General features: G+C 32.1%; 1 protein-coding gene and 1 long non-coding RNA gene across 2 annotated transcripts; both read left to right on the forward strand.

Moving 5' to 3' along the window:
• The first annotated feature begins 5101 nt into the window (after window positions 1-5101).
• LOC129884558 (uncharacterized) lies at window positions 5102-6831 on the forward strand. The gene is made up of 3 exons (XM_055958849.1): window positions 5102-5998; window positions 6113-6187; window positions 6608-6831. Exons 1-3 carry the CDS (start codon window positions 5159-5161, stop codon window positions 6686-6688), a joined length of 996 nt encoding a protein of 331 aa, XP_055814824.1. The 5' UTR covers window positions 5102-5158; the 3' UTR covers window positions 6689-6831.
• A 4276-nt stretch (window positions 6832-11107) lies between these two features.
• On the forward strand, window positions 11108-11934 carry LOC129884559 (uncharacterized). The gene is made up of 3 exons (XR_008765960.1): window positions 11108-11270; window positions 11691-11825; window positions 11916-11934. It is a non-coding gene; the product is annotated as an uncharacterized LOC129884559 (long non-coding RNA).
• Window positions 11935-17813: the final 5879 nt, after the last annotated feature.

The raw sequence follows: 17813 nt of genomic DNA on the forward strand, positions 1-17813 counted from the left end.
ATATTCACCAGTTATGGATGGAATAACTTTTCGATATCTCATCAGTTTAGCTGTACATAAAAATCTTGAAATACATCTAATGGATGTAGTTACAACTTACCTTTATGGTTCACTTGATAATAAAATTTACATGAAAATTCCAGATGGATTAAAATTGCCTAAAACATGTAAAAAGTCTCGGGAAATGTACTCAATAAAACTACAAAGATCATTATATGGTTTGAAACAATCAGGGCGCATGTGGTATAATCGCCTAAGTGAGTATTTAATAAATGAAGGCTATATTAATGATGTTATTTGTCCATGTGTTTTTATTAAGAAAACGGAATCAGAGTTTGTTATACTCGCCGTTTATGTTGATGACATAAATCTCATTGGAACCCCTGAAGAGGTCCAAAAGGCAATTGAATATCTAAAGAAAGAATTTGAAATGAAAGACCTTGGAAAGACAAAACTTTGTCTAGGTCTGCAAATTGAACATTTAGCAGATGGAGTTTTTGTCCATCAATCTGCCTACACTGAGAAAATCTTAAAAAGATTTTACATGGACAAAGCACATCCATTAAGTACTCCAATGGTTGTTCGATCACTTGAAGTGGAAAAAGATCAATTTCGACCTCCAAGAGAGGATGAAGAAATTCTTGGTCCTGAAGTACCATATCTTAGTGCTATTGGTGCACTTATGTATCTTGCTAACGCAACTAGGCCTGATATAACATTTTCTGTTAATTTGCTAGCAAGGTATAGTTCATCCCCAACGCGAAGGCATTGGAACGGTATCAAACATATTTTGCGATACCTGAAGGGTACTATTGATATGGGTTTGTTTTATACTAACAAAGGTTGCGTAGACCTTATTGGTTATGTAGATGCAGGTTATTTATCAGACCCACATAAAGCTCGATCTCAGACAGGTTATCTGTTTACACACGGAGGGACTGCTATATCATGGCGATCTACAAAACAGTCCATTGTTGCTACTTCTTCAAATCATGCTGAAATAATAGCAATTCATGAAGCAAGTAGAGAATGTGTGTGGTTGAGATCGATGATACAGTTCATCAAAAAAAGATGTGGTCTGGAAAATAATGTTAAAGTACCCACAATTATATTCGAAGACAATGCCGCGTGTATAGCTCAATTGAAAGGTGGCTTCATAAAAGGAGACAGAACGAAACACATTTCACCAAAATTATTCTTCACACATGATCTTCAGAAGAACGGTGAAATTGATGTACAACAAGTTCGTTCAAGTGATAATCTTGCAGATTTATTCACAAAGGCATTACCAACATCAACTTTTGAGAAGCTAAGGCATAAGGTTGGAATGCGCCATCTCCAAAATATCAAATGAAGTTTTCATCAGTGGGAGTAAAATACGCGCTGCACTCTTTTTTCCTTAACCAAGGTTTTGTCCCACTGGGTTTTCCTGGTAAGGTTTTTAATGAGGCAGCAATCAAGGCGTATTATCAGATCTGTGTACTCTTTTTCCTTTATTAGGCTTTTCCCACTGGATTTTTTTCTAGTAAGGTTTTAACGAGACACAACATCAGAATAACTTAGTATATTATTTCTTGTAAAGTATTTTTTATGGAGGCACATTACACGTGGACATCCAAGGGGGAGTGTTAGATAGTGTGTTAAATTGGATATCCACTAATGAATTATTTAATATACATGGGGCCCACTGAAAGTGGGCAACCCACCAATTTCTAATCTTTTTCTAGGCTATATATAGCCTTGTTTTGGCATGGCAAGAGTGAAATAAGATACAGAAATAAGAACATTACTTTCTCCTATTTTCTTAATCTATTTTGTTCTAATTTTCTTCTTCTGAATTATTAATCTAGTCTATTTTACAATATTTTCTTCATTTTTAAGGAGTTCTTTCTAAAAAGTAAAGTATTTTTCCAAAATATTGACCAAAGAACACACTCTCCTAAGCCACCATTTGGTTATAGATTTTGAATTAAATTTTAAAATTTAATTTTTTTGAAACTTCAAGTTCTATTTGGACATATATATATATATATATATATATATATATATTTTAGAACTTTTATGAGTGAAGTAGAAATTTCTCCAATTTGAAACTTTTATAAAAATTTTAAAATCTAATAAAAAAACTTATGATCAATTAGCTACGGATTGTTTGGAAATCACTAGAATTATGGTTGGTTAAAGTAGCTCCTGAAAATATAATTTATTTAATTCGGTCAATTTTGAGTCAGTTATTGACTTGTCTATTTATTAGCTCAATCTACTTTGATTATCCCATTTAAAAATTGGTTTATAATGGCTCAAATTAATCTATGAGAAATCTAGTTAAAATATTTTTTTAAAATACTTTTATTTTTATATATATATTTCAAAACCATCGATTTTATTTTTTTTAAAAACCTAAAAATTGATTTGGCCGGTTCAATCGATTTTTTTAAAATCATTAATGTTCACACAATATATAATAGTATATTTAGTTAGAAAGATTAAAAAAAAGAGTTCTAGTTCATAACTTACGCAGCGCTTGTTTGATCGTATAGCAAAATAATTCAAGCATAATTTTATTTAGTGCTTGATTGACAATATTAAATAATATGTGCATTAGATCATCATGCATGAATTAATATATATATTATTTTATATGTGATAAAACATAGAGTAAAAATGCATCGATTAAATTATTTACAAAAAAAAAAAACTAAGTAATTCCGCATATATAATCATCATATAACTAGCATGTGAACTAAATGATCCTTTAATGTTAAGAAGCTGAATAAAAATTATTTACATCACAAATTTTTGTAATATTTGAAAAACTATACTGCTAAAAAGTCATTTGACTCCTCGACTAATAATAGTGCAAAAGTAAGGAAACATAATTTTTTTTAGAAACAAGGTTTTTTTTCATGATAAATTAATAAAAAATTTGTGTTAATAAAATATGTTTTTTTTTTCAATTCTATTCCTCCTGAACCAATTCAGTGGGAAATAAATTCTCATTAAAATATTAAAAATAATCATTAAATATAATTTTTTTTCTTATTGATTCAATTAAAATACTTATGGCAATAATCATTCTCTAATTAAAAATTTTTAATAAAAAAAGTATTTTTTAAGTAGTTGTGTAGATAATTAATCTGGGTGAAAATATGAGTGTTCATGGTTCAATTTGTGTTGGCCTCTACCTAAAAGATAATCAAATTAGTTAAGCCTAGAAAAAACAGTACATAAAGCTAGCTAATTGTAGAGAATAGCTTTCTAACTTGCTAGAAAATACTATACAAAACATAAAGCAATAAGCCAATACCGAAAGCTAACTTTAGTAGAGAATAGAGTATCTTTCAACAACTAAAATACTATACAAACTTAAAACCATTATAGCAATATAAGCATATATGGTAAAATTTACACAGATGTAATCTCATAGTAACTACACAGATACGGAGAAAAAGAATAAAAAATAGTAATATATACTATTACATATAAAATTATACGTAATTTTAAAACAATATTTATATTAATGATTTGATTCGATTTTAAAAATAATTTTATCAGTTTTTAATATTAAAAATCAAATCCAAGCTTTAAAAAACTCATTTTTTTCTTTGTGATATTTAATTTGATTCGATTTTTCTGAATGGAAACATATGCACACATTCATCAAAAGGCCAAATAGTATTTATCAAAGTATCTATCAGAATTTGAATAATTTTATAATCGAAATTTTTGTTATCTGCGCCTGAGATTTTTGTTTCTCCTTTATGACGAGGGGACCATTTAGTACATGCTCCAAGATAATTATCTTAATAAGAAATATAAAAGCCCGATTAAACTATTTAATCATAATTAAAAAACTATTTTGATACCAAATTTATTGGTGCAAACTATCTGTCCATTTTGGCCACCAGGGAAGTTAATGAGAGCGACGAAGATTCAACTTAATTTAATTGACTTTAATTTAGCTAATGGGCAACAAGATCTTCGAACGCAACGTCATCAAGATATTTTAAACTAGTTTAGAGATTTTAGGTTGGAGTTACAAAAACAACAAAATTTCTGTGAATATCATAACATCAAGTGAAAAATGAAAATACCCACTACCTCCACATCCCACCACCACAACAACAACCCCAAAAAAGAAACATATGCTAAAGGACAGAAACTGATGATATTTGTGACTTAACCCTCATCATATTTGTCAATAATTGAGGTGCTTAAACACTTGAACAAGCCTTACTTATCAACATATGAGGTTCAAAATCTTATGGTTATCGAAATTTTAATATTCTTTTGGGTATATATTTATGTTTCATGTCAAAAAATACTCGTTCCATTGAAATCATAGCACTATGGCTATATCCGCTGCTTGTTAAGGTACAAGATTACTAGCTACAAACAAGCGAAAAAAGAAAGTATATATACATAAATTATTGTCATGAACAAGTATGCATATTGCTGGAAACTAATTAGATTAGCTGGACCTATTGTGTCCTACATTAGAAATGAGCTTGGGATCTCTTAAGGCCCAATGTTTTGCAATTGCTGACTAAACTTGAAAATTAGAAGTGCTTCAGATGAATAACTGATAAAATAATAATAATAATAATAATAATAATAATAATAATAATAACAACATAAGATATTCAATATGTTAAAGCTATTTAAATTATCTTCTCCATCTCACTTTATGTGATGACACGTGATTGATTATTGAGTTTTTATGAAGTTAATTTGACTTGAATATATTACTATTATATTATAGTGGTGGAAAGTAGACATTAGAGTAGAATTAATGGAATATATAGTTTGATATAGAAAAGGTTAAATTACAATTTTGATTTCGTTTGTTTTAATAAAAATTGAACAAACTAAAATTATTAGTGTAGTTGTGTGAAATATTCCTCTAAAGGAACTGTTCCTTGTTAACAATTTATCCGGACAATAAAACATTTTGCAACTTCAAAATATTTTTGGAACATTTTGCAACTTCCTAGAGTACTTGACATTCATTTGGCAGAATATATTCCCCACACACACCTTGTTTGCTGGTCTCATTTTTCTTGTGGTATATAGAAACTAGAAACTATTCACATCAAAATTAACCAACAAAAAAAGAAGTGTTTATTTGCCAGTTGACTAAAACTATCTTTCAATAGCCATGGACTTGACTTTTTCATGTAAAAAAGAAGACAAAGACTTGGATCGGTTGATAATGGATAATGAACTTGACAAGCTCTATCAAAGTTTTAATAATTATAAGAAAAAGAGGTCCATGGATGATATAGATCCTGTAGATTTTATGGACAAGTACTTGGCGCAAAATAATTATGATGCACAATCCACTATTATGCAAATTTCTAGTGACTTTGAAGCGTTTGAAAGAAAAGAGTTGCCTTCAACAACCAAAACGTCAATAGAGTTCAATAACAATATTGATCAATTGGGAGAAAATAATGTACATGAGTTTGAGAGGATGGTCGAAGAAATGGAGCACTCTAGCATTGTGCATCCATCTTACACTCCTTTTGTATGTTATAATGTTGCGTGTTATGAAGGAGATGGCGGGCAATTGATCAGTGGCTCTTCGAATTATGATCATGATGCACAATCAAGTAGTATTATGCAAATTTCCAAGGATTTTGAAGAATTTGAAAGAATAAAACTTACTCCAGCAACAAAAACATTAATAGATTTCAATGACAATACCGATCAATTGGGAGAAGAGACTGAAAGGATGATTGAGGAAATGTCCTCAAGTAGCAATGTACATCCATCTTATAATGCTTTTGGCCTCGCAAATGATTCATCGAGCCCTGTTATAAGGTACTTTTTCTGTGGCCAAACTAGCAATGTGGCTAAGGTTAATAACCATCGCAGAAAGAGGCAGAAAAGGAAATATAGAGGAGTCGTAATGAGTGAAGAACAGAGGCTTCTCAAAATGGCTAAACAAAAAATTAAGAACAGAGAGGTTGCAGCTAGATCACATGAGATGAGACTGGTAACTTAACTACATCATTTCTTTTATTTCATTATCTATTATCGCAAAAATTCTCTCATTCTAAATTGACACTCTCACTCCATCCTTTGTTTTGTTTGTTTTTTATTTTATAAGGCTCGTGAAGCATATTTGGAGTCTCAACATTTGGAGCTTCTTATGCAGAATGATTTCTTGAAAAAAATGGTTACGGTAAAATTTATTGACAATCAATCATTCACTTCTTCACTTTTTTTCCGTAAAGATACAACACTCGGAACTAATTCAACCCCCAAAACTTGCTCATGAGAGGAGTATTGCCCAATTCAATATAAGTAGACAATCAGTTCATTCCCTAACTAATGTGAGACTTTAACCTACTCTAACACCCCTTCATGCCTAGGCCCAACTGGAACATGGATAAGGGGTGTTAGAGTGGGTTAAAGTCTCACATTGATTGAAGAATGTTCTACTAATCTGCGTATATGAATTCGGACAATCCTCTCCTCAAGAGCTAACTGCTCGATTGAATTAGGTTCAAGTCTCATATCTTTACCATTTTGTTGCTTCAATATGAATTAAGTATCAGTTTCTTAAAGAACACTTTCACATCAATTTTTCTTTATTAACCAGTTTTTGGAAGATCATAAGAGAGTAAATGTGCCGCCTGAACCATTGAGGAGGACCATCTCAGGACCGGTGTTGATTCAATGAAATTAGTGCACAATGGAATTGAATGGGTGGAAAAAGTTAGGTAAGTGAAGAAGCACAAGAGGAAAATGCCAAGGAAAAAAAAAAGGGAAACAAAAACCTATCCTTTGTTGGCTCATAAGTGGCTGAAAATAACTTATTTTCAGTTTTTTGAAGGAAAAAGGGTTATATTTGTGCTTGTACTCTCACAAATAGATCATATTTATCCTTTGTTATATTTTTTCAACGTATTTGCCTTTTTCATCCAACTTTAGGATCACATTTGTCCTTATAGTCTCAAAAAGGGTCATATTTTGTAAAAATTAAAGAGAGAAGAACTGAGATAAATTTTCTGTGTGTATTTATGCCATGTACATTTAGTTTATATAGAACTATACAATGGAGACAAGAAGATATGGGCTGCAAAATCTGTACAAAATTCTACTCTATATGCCCATAACTATATGGGCATAAATATATTAAATGTATATTTTAAATTTGCTTGTGGTATATTATATATATATTTATATATATATATATATATATATATATATATATATATATATATAATGTTATGTGGAGGAGAAGTCTCCACGTGTATGCTGAAGAGTCTTAAACTCTTCAGCTTCTTCTATGCTTGTCCTCATCTCTTTCTCTTCTTTTTCTTTGCTCTGCAGCTTTCATTTTCCTCTTCTTCTCTTCTTCTGCTTTCATTTTCTTCTTCTTCTCTTCTTCTGCTTTGGTGCAATATTCTTCTTCTCCAACATCCCCCCTCAAGTTGGAGGGGAGTGTGAGCACCTTCAACTTGCGCAGGATCACCTGATGAGAAACCCCAGAAAGGGGTTTAGTGAAGAGATCAGCGAGTTGGTCTTTGGAAGGAACAAATGAGAGTGAAATCAAACCAGAGTGAAACTGTTGGCGCACAAAATGACAATCGAGCTCAACATGTTTGGTGCGCTCATGGAAGACCGGGTTTCGAGCTATATGGATGGCTGCTTGACTGTCTGAGTGTAGCGGAATCGGAAGAGAAATCGGAGCAGAAAGATCTTCAAGAAGGCGAACTAACCAAGTAAGTTCAGTAGTAACACGACGCATAGACCTGTATTCTGCTTCTGCGGAGGACAGAGAGATCGAGAATTGTTTCTTTGATTTCCAAGAGATTGGAGCTCCTCCGAGGGTAATAAAAAAACCACTGACCGATTTGCGTGAATCTTTACAGGAGGCCCAGTCCGCATCGCAAAAAGCCAGTAAGGAAAATGATGGATCGGAAGAAAGTAGGATGCCTTGAGCTGGATCTGTGTTCAGGTAGCGTAAAACGCGTAAGGCAGCCGAGAAATGGGACAAACAGGGTCGTTGCATGTATTGACTCAGAGCAAGAACAGCAAAGCATAGATCTGGGCGAGTGTTGGTCAAATAGTTCAACTTTCCAACCAAGCGACGATAAGGAGTGGGATTATCCAAGCGAGGACTGTCGTCTGCTCGAAGCTTGAAGGAGGGATCCAGCGGAGAAGTGACTGAAGGCAGATGAGAGACATCGAATTCATGAAGAAGATCCATGGTAAACTGGCGTTGATTTACAATAAAACCTTGATCTTCTCTCAAAATTTCCATGCCAAGAAAATGATGAATTTGCCCTAGGTTTTTGACTTTGAACTCTGTGTTGAGAAAGCATTTGATATTGTCTAGTTCATACAAATCATTTCCAGTAAGGAGAATATCGTCGACATATACTGCTAAGATAGAAGTAAGTGTCCCATTGTGTTTGAAGAATAGGGAGTAATCGTTTAAGGAGGAGGAATAGCCTTTGAAAGCTAAAGCTCCTACAAGTCGAGCATACCACTGCCGGGAAGCCTGCTTTAAACCATATAGGGATTTCTTCAGAAGACAGACATGGTTAGGACTAGGAGGTGTCAGTCCTGCTGGAAACTTCATAAAAACCTCTTCTTGGAGGTCACCATGCAAGAATGCATTGTTGACATCCAATTGTGAAACAGACCACTTCTTTTTAGCTGCAATGGTAAGCAGGCACCGGATAGTGGTCATCTTCACAACAGGTGAAAAAGTCTCTCCATAGTCTATACCTTCCCTTTGTATATCCCCCCTCACTACTAGTCTGGCCTTTAGTCGTTCAATCCTTCCATTGGAGAGATGCTTTATCTTGTATACCCATTTACAAGGTAAAGCTTTCTTTCCTTTAGGCAGCAAGACAATATCCCAGGTGTGATTTGTTGCCAAGGCCTGAAGTTCGGAGTTCATAGCCTCTCTCCATGCTGAATGTTGGGAGGCCTGGTTATAGCAGGTAGGCTCAGTGATAGTAGAGAGGGAGTGGATTAGTTTCTGATTGTGGAGGGATAAGGAGGAGAAAGCATATCCTTTTGGCTTGTGAGGGTGATCAAAACAGGTTGTCCATGGATCAGTGAATATGACACTATTGCAAATGTAATCTTTTAGGTAGCCAGGTTCATGAGACATCCTGCTAGATCTTCTTGGTAGATCTGTGACAGGAGCAGGGGCAGGAGTGTCTGGTGATGTAGGTGGAGATGTTTGTTGAGGAAGTGTGGATTCGGATTGGGTCCTGTAGGAAGTATTAAGATCATGATCTGAGGAAGAAGGGTAGTGCAAGAAAATAGGTGTGTGGGAGCTATTAGATGAGCTGAAAGGAAAATGTGATTCATGAAATCTGACATCTCTGGATACAAACACTTTCCTTGTATCAAGAGATAACAGTTTATACCCCTTCTGCTGTAAAGGGTATCCCACTAGGACACAAGCAGTAGCCCTTTCATCAAACTTGTTTCTCCCTTGTCCCAGGGTAGAGGCATAACATAAACATCCAAAATTTCTCAAATGGGCATAGGTAGGTTCTTGTCTAAGAAGTACTGCATAAGGTGTTTGTCCCTTTAGAACACTAGATGGTAGTCTATTAATGATATGGGTAGCTGTTAGGACAGATTCTCCCAGTAGGTCATTGGTAATTTTGACTGAAACATTAACCCTCTTGCAATTTCTAAGAGGTGTCTATGTTTTCTCTCAACAGTTCCATTTTGTTGAGGTGTGGCAACACAGGATAACTGATGTAAGATTCCTTGAGAAGCAAGAAATGCTGATTCCTGTGTCCCTTTCCCCAATTCTAAAGCATTGTCAGATCTGATCATTTTAACCCTGACATTGAATTGTCTCTCTACCATGGATAAAAAGCTTTTTAGTACAGGAAAAGCATTACTTTTAGTGCTTAGTAAGAATGTCCATGTCCCTCTACTGTAGTCATCTACTATGGTGAGAAAGAACCTGAAACCATTGTAAGTACTACACTTGTAGGGTCCCCAAATGTCTATATGAATGAGATAAAAAATATGTGTGGATTTGATGTTGCTAGTAGGAAAGGGTTGTTTAGTTTGCCTAGCTCTAGGACATATGTCACAAACAAAATCAGAAGTGGATTCACATGAAAGAAAACTTAAATGTTTCATTGCTGAAAATGGAAGATGTCCCAACCTTACATGCCAAAGTTTTATACTAGGAGTGGCATTAACATGTACTGAATTAAAAACTGAAAATGATTGTGGGATGGGATCTGGAGATACATCATTGAAACTATTTCTAGACTTGTCAGTGTTGGAATCCAATAAATAGAGTCCTTCTCTAACTTCACTAAAAACTTGAGGACTCCTCACTGAAAGGTCCTGCAAGAAACATCCAGTAGCAGTGAATAGGACATCACACTGAAACTGAACACAGAACTTGTGAATTGAAAGTAAATTATACTTAAAATCTGGCACAAACAGTACATCAGTTATGACATGCCCTGGCAAAATAGAGATGCTTCCTATATGGGTCACACTTACCTTGAAAGAATTAGGTAAATTAATGTTCAAAGGCACAGTCAGGGGTTCTAGAAATAAGAAGGAATTGGGGTCAAAACACATGTGTTCTGAGGCTCCTGAATCAATTATCCAAGTATCTTGCTTAAGATTAGTGGGTATAGAATTTGAGTATTTAAAGATGGTACCAGCTACTGCATTTGCATTGATTCCTGTTTGTGTCAATTTACTTTGCTTGTATATTTGTATCATCTCTGCAATCTGCTGCTTGCTGAACTGTTCCTCAAAATTTTTATCACTGATTCCAGGATCTGTGTTGGCAATGTCTTCATCTGCTTGCTAAGTCAAGGTTGCATTTGCTTTAATCTGAGACTGATAGTTTCTGAAGTTGGTGAACTCAAAATCTGCAGGAAATCCATGCAGTCTGTAGCAATTATCATGCACATGCCCTGTTTTTCCACAATGAGTGCATGACAGGTTTGGATCATATTTCTTCTTACCCTTAAATCTGTTCTGTGACTTATCATGTTTCTGATTCTGACCTGGATTGCTATACCTCTGGTATGTGTTTGTTCCTGTTACTGCTTGATGTTTGAATCTTTGTATATTTCTTCCCTGTCCACTGGCCATGAATGCTGCAAACTCAGCAATCAGTTTGTTGTCCTGTTGTTTTGCTTGACTTGCTGCCAGAAATGATCCAGAATCAGAGATGTAGTTTGTGTTTGCATACACTTCCCTTTGACTCTCATCCTGCAAAAGCAATGAATATGCAACATCCATTCCAGGTAAGGGATTCATCATAAGTATATTTCCCCTTGCCTGAGCATATACATCATTCAGTCCCATTAGGAACTGAATCAACCTTTGATCTTCTAGTGATTTTGTTAATTTTGCTTTCCCATCACAAGTGCACTTACATGAGCAACAAACAATTACATTTATCCCATCCAATTCATCCCATAGTCTCTTAAGTTTGGTGAAGTAACCTGCAATGTCACTATTCCCTTGTATTAGACTTGTTAATTCCTTCTGCAGGTGGTAGATTTTGGTACCACTTGACTTGCCAAACCTCTACTCCAGACTGTCCCAAAGTTCCTTAGCAGTTTTGGAACTCATTACACTATCTGCAATATCTTTAGAGAGTGCATTTGATATCCAACATATGATCATGTCGTTAACACAACTCCATTGTTCAAAATCTGCAGATTCCAGTTCTGGAGCCCTGCAGGTTCCATTGATGAAACCAAGTTTCTTCTTGGCTGATAAGGATAGGAGGATGGATCTCCTCCAACCTGGATATCCTCTTCCGTCGAAAACATTGTTGACCAAAGTCATACCAGGTGAGTCGGAATTGTTTAGGTGGTAAGGATGGCTGCTTTCATACGTGGTTCCTTTCTCTCCACTTCCTGACTTATCTTGAGTTGCTTCAGGCATTTTGTTTCAACAGGGATTTGAAGATGATGATGATGTAGAAGTTGAAGGTGATGATGTTGATGATGATGATGATACAAACACAGATCTGAATTGAGCTTAGAAATGCTTTGATACCATGTAAAAATTAAAGAGAGAAGAACTGAGATAAATTTTCTGTGTGTATTTATGCCATGTACATTTAGTTTATATAGAACTATACAATGGAGACAAGAAGATATGGGCTGCAAAATCTGTACAAAATTCTACTCTATATGCCCATAACTATATGGGCATAAATATATTAAATGTATATTTTAAATTTGCTTGTGGTATATTATATATATATATATATATATATATATTATATATATATATATATATATATATAATGTTATGGGGAGGAGAAGTCTCCACGTGTATGCTGAAGAGTCTTAAACTCTTCAGCTTCTTCTACGCTTGTCCTCATCTCTTTCTCTTCTTTTTCTTTGCTCTGCAGCTTTCATTTTCCTCTTCTTCTCTTCTTCTGCTTTCATTTTCTTCTTCTTCTCTTCTTCTGCTTTGTTGCAATATTCTTCTTCTCCAACATATTTACCCTTACGCTATTAAATCCTCATGTCATTAATATAATTTCCCTTGTACTCTCAAAAAGGGTCATATTTGTCCTAGTACTCTAAAAAATGTTATATTTAACCCTACGCTATTAAATCCTCATGTTCCACCTTAATTTTCTTATGTAATTTATGGAACATTTTTTTTCAATCATATATATTAGCCATTTATTGAAAAAAATGGAGAAAAACTATATTAGCGCATTTATTACATAAGCTATTCGCCCATTTATTAAATAAGTTAGTAAATTAATTGGGAAAAATACGTATCGGATAAATAAATTATTAGCCCATTTATTAAATATTTATTAAAAAATATGTCCAAGAAGATCCACAACATATCTGGATATATGAATTCTCCCAGAATTCCCCCCCCCCCTATTAATTTACTAATTTATTTAATGAATGAGATAATAACTTATTTAATAAATGCGCTAATATATTTTTTCCAATAAAAGAACTAAAATATTTAATTGAAAAAATGTGTCTTATAAATTACATGAGAAAATTAAGGTAGAACATGAGGATTTGATTGCGTAGGGGTAAATATGACCTTTATTTTAGAGTACAAGGGCAAATATGACCCTTTTTGAGAATACAAAGGCAAATATATTGATGACATGAGGATTAATATGACCCCTTTTAGGAGTAGAAGGGCAAATATGACCCTAAAATTTGATGGAAAGGGCAAATATGTTGAAAAAGTATAACGAAGAGCAAATATAACCTATTTATGAGAGTACAAGGGCAAATATGATCTTTTTTCCTTTTTTGAATGTTTGACTGGTCAAATTAAAATTATTTTGTGCTTAAAATAAGCCCCCCAAAATAATTGAGTCTGTTTTACTTAGCTTATCGAAATTAACTTATAAACTGTTTTAGATAAATTAAACCAAACAGGCACTTAGTACTACTATTTAGCATCACAGAAATATTAAAAATGAATATTTTTCATTTAATACACGTTTGCAATTTAAATCGATTGGTCTTCTTAATTTTTGTGTTTCAAATAGGTTGGTCTTTAGATTTGTTTTTGGCATGCCTAGCCAGGGACAAGTTTTTTAAGAGTGTCAGACATAAATTGTAGAATATTATGCTATGAAAATATAGATTCTTATGTCCCACAAAATTATTTATTTTAAGGCACTAAAATTAAAGACTACCATAAAACAGGGGCAAAAGTACAAATTGACCCAATATTTTTCTGCTGAAGTTATTTTCAATTTTACTACTTAACAAATTTTTAAAATGAAAATTTCAGACCATAAGACTTTGCTTCAGAGTGACCGATTAATATTGGCACTATTGGATTTCATCTATGTCTAAAAATTTAGGAAGTTTATATTTTTGTATCATAATATTCCATAAATTATGTCATAATAAGTTTAACAAATCATGTCGTGTTACATAACTTAATTCTCATAGAACTTATATCGAACGAAGCAAAAGTCCAATTTCAAAACCCACAAATTATGTCATAAAAGGCATAACCTAATTCCTACACAAATTATGTCGAGCAAGGTAAAAATTTAATTTCAAACCACATAAGTTATGCTATAAAAAGCATAACTAAAATCCTACAGAACTTATGCTAAGTGAATTATGTCATGTAAATACTACACAACTTATGTCACATATCTTAATTCTTACCAATATTATGTCGAGAGATAAAAATTCTCTAAACTTATGTCAAGCGAATGCGGCCATAGATAAGGATATTTTGATCCATCCAAAAGATCATCATAGAAGAAGCTTTGGTATAGCGGGCTGCCCATAAAGACCATCATATTTGAGGGCGGAAAATTAAATATCACCCAATATGTGCAAAAACTTGAAAAGAATGGGCTTGGATCAATCTGTAATGGGCCTTGCATCATCTACAGTGGGCCGAAACTTCAACTTCAAACTATTCAGCCATTGCCTTTCTAGTCACCACTCAGTAGTATATTGTGACGCATAATAATATTTGAGGAATTTTTAAAAATAGCAAAGACTTAAAATATAATTAGGCTTTTTAGCTATAGTTTATCTAATTACGTTTCATAGCTATAGTGTCAATTGCTATGCCAATTTTCATTTGTATATCTCGTTGCATTATACAAATTGAGTTTTTTCGTTTGTATATTTCGATGCATTATACTAATTGGACTTTCAAATAGATTGAATATACAAATACAAATTTGCTTTAGTGATAGTATGTGAGCTCCTAAATTCGCTTTGTAAACAAAAACAAACCTTTAGATATTTGTATATGAGTTCCCACAGATTTGTATATGAGCCTCGAAATATATAAATACAAAAGAAAATACAAATTTGCTTTAGAGATCTATATATGAACCCTTAAATTCACTTCTAGATTTGTATATGAGCCTCCAGAATTGTATAATACCAAATTTTATTAAATTATAACCGCGATTTATAATTATATGAAACTATAGCTATATTAAACAATAAACTAATAATGTTTGTTAATTCGCATAATTTTTCCATAATATTTTACGATTGCAAGTTTGCAACCAATGCCTGATTGAAGACATAACCAACCCTTTATCTTTCATGTTTCTAAGTTCCACTGAATTTCGTTCAAACAGAGGAAAATATCTTGATTTAATTATATATAATTAGGAATAAATGGAAGATCGAGTGAAAGTCATATTGATAATAAAATGCAACCATTACAAGATGTAAAATTATTATATGAACACGCGTTCCCCTAGCCACTTTTGTCACTACACTAAAAATTTCTTGCAGCAAATGGATTAAATTTTATATGTGTACACTTTTTTTTTTCTACTTATACATTACATTTTAAGATTTTTTTCTTAATTGATAATTCAAAAATAATTACTCTTAAGTTACAATTTCACCTTTAGGTTTATAAAGACACTTGACTGAAGGTTTTGATTCATTTCTCTTAGATTTCACCTTCAGTTTTTCAAAGTTCACTTCCTAATGATACGAGTAAAAAACAAATTTTGTACATCGCAGTCAAAAATTTGTAGTTTTTACTTCGTAGTTTACTATCTTAGTCGCGAAGTTCAAACATATTTCCTAATTTTTGAGATACAATCTTTGTCTCCAAGCTTTAAAGTTGGCTATTTTTTCAAAGTTTTGCTATTTATTAGGAATATATTACGTATATTTCTTTCTTTGTAACTTTTTAATATTTATTCTTATATGTTATTCAAGGTTTATTATTTCCCAAGTTCGATCACTTATTTGGAATAACTATGAAAAGCTTGAAGAAAGTGATGATGATAGATGGTGCACACTAAGATGCAGCTACTGGCCTGGACTGATTGTAAGGAAAGAAGCCAAGAGGCCGCTAGAGAAAGGGTTCCACATTCATTATGGTCTTGTTGGTGGTTACCATTCACGATACATTGAGGTTATCTTCTTTAGATTTCGTGGTGAGTGTGTTTGAATTGCACGAAACGTGTATGAATTGAATAGTTATCAGCTATTGTCTTACCGACTTGAATATGAACTATTAATATCATGTTTGAATTTAATTTTCGAGATGTGATTTTTATTTTGAATTTCTGGAATTCAGGACTTAACTTGGACTCATGTTTTAGATTTAAAGTGTTGTTGAAACTTATGACTTAATTTATATGTTTTTTTTTTAATTTATGATTTATAGATATGGTCAAAATCGTTTTCCCCACGAAGTTTGCTTTAAAAATCAAACTCCCCCCCCCACAACTTTCAACAATAATCATATTCCTCCCTTTATCCTAATTAATTTTTCAAAATGCCTATTTTACTCCTTTATATTATCAACCTTTGTCTTTTTTTTTTTACTTCTTTAAAATCATGAATTTTTGTTTTTTATTCTAGGTAACAAATTTTCTATTAAAAAACAAAAATTATTCTTTCTATTCGAAAAAACTTGAATATATAAATTATTGACGTTCTATAATGAAATAAATGAGTAGAGTCAAAAGTGAATATTTTAATAATAATCAAAACTCTAATGTATACTATTTATCTTTCTTAATCTAAGTATTTATAGATTTTTATTTAAGCATATTAAAATTATAAGTAGAATAATTTTTTTATCAGTTTGTCGTTAAAATTTATGATTATTATTTTAATATTACGTGCATTTAATATGTATATGTATATAAATGCATGTTTCAATTTTCTCTTATTTTTAAATGTCTGAATAGATAAACGATTTTTGTTTGACAATAATGAAGTATTTTTTAAATTAAAAAATTAAAAATTACTTACAATACAAATAGATAATCTTTTAATTTTTTTATAGTATATGCCTTTATTTTTATTAATTTTTTGTATTATTTTTAAAATATATTTAAAAGCTATTATATTACCTATTATTTTTATTTGTATAAATAGGTGATGGAAGATATAAAATCAAGGATAAAATAGACATTTTATGGGATAAAGAAGGGGGGGGGGGGGAATGATTATTGTAGAAAGTTGGGGGAATTTGATTTTTAAAGCAAACTTCGGGGAGATGATTTTGACCCCTTGTAGATATGCATATTTAACTTTGAATATTGATGATATATTTAGGTTGATAATATATTGAACACTAAATATTGCACATATATTATTTAACTTTATTAGGCTTGAGTGATTATTTTAATAAAATTTCTTGACGTACAAATCGATTACCGAATTGTTAAGAATCAATACTTAATATTTTAATAATTTTATAACGATTTGACATATTTATAAATATAATCAAATCACCTGCCAAACACTCGTACATCTTATGCAACTAAATAGACCTATAAAAATTCTTATCAAAACATTTTTAAAACAATGTTTACATTAGTATTTGATAATAACCATAATAAATATAAAGATAATTTTATTAGATAGTTAAACATATTATAAGAATACAAACAAAAAATAAACTTAACTAGAATTGACGTGTTTGAGTCATAAATATTTTTTTAGCCTGTTTTAATTCAAATAACTTATAGAGAATTCAATAACTTATCTACTTATTAATTGAATTTATTTTAATCTTTTCAAATTTAACATTATTCCGCTTTTTTTACACTCCTAACTGTTATGGTTGGCGGATGACATGCAAATTTGTTCACTTTTCTAGAGTTGGAAAAAAGTCAACCTATACAAAACTTTTTTTCTTTCTAGAAAAAACTAATATTAACCACACACTAGACAATTAGGGAAAAGAAGAAACAGAAAAACATTTTTCTCCTCCTTAATTATTTTCCATTACTTAACCTCTGCCACGTGTGAGTCGTTCATTGTTCAAACTGTTTGTAGTGCAATAAATTTAACTCATATATACTTTTACAATTTCAT

The sequence above is a fragment of the Solanum dulcamara genome, chromosome 4, assembly GCF_947179165.1.
Source record: "Solanum dulcamara chromosome 4, daSolDulc1.2, whole genome shotgun sequence".
Taxonomy (NCBI): domain Eukaryota; kingdom Viridiplantae; phylum Streptophyta; class Magnoliopsida; order Solanales; family Solanaceae; genus Solanum; species Solanum dulcamara.

Bases quoted from the DNA above. Each gene is read 5' to 3' on its own strand.
- LOC129884558 (XM_055958849.1), top strand. From the start codon at position 5,159: ATGGACTTGACTTTTTCATGTAAAAAAGAAGACAAAGACTTGGATCGG. The intron at 5,999-6,112 runs GTAACTTAACTA...TTATTTTATAAG, and splicing joins GATCACATGAGATGAGACTG to GCTCGTGAAGCATATTTGGA. The intron at 6,188-6,607 runs GTAAAATTTATT...TTTATTAACCAG, and splicing joins TCTTGAAAAAAATGGTTACG to TTTTTGGAAGATCATAAGAG.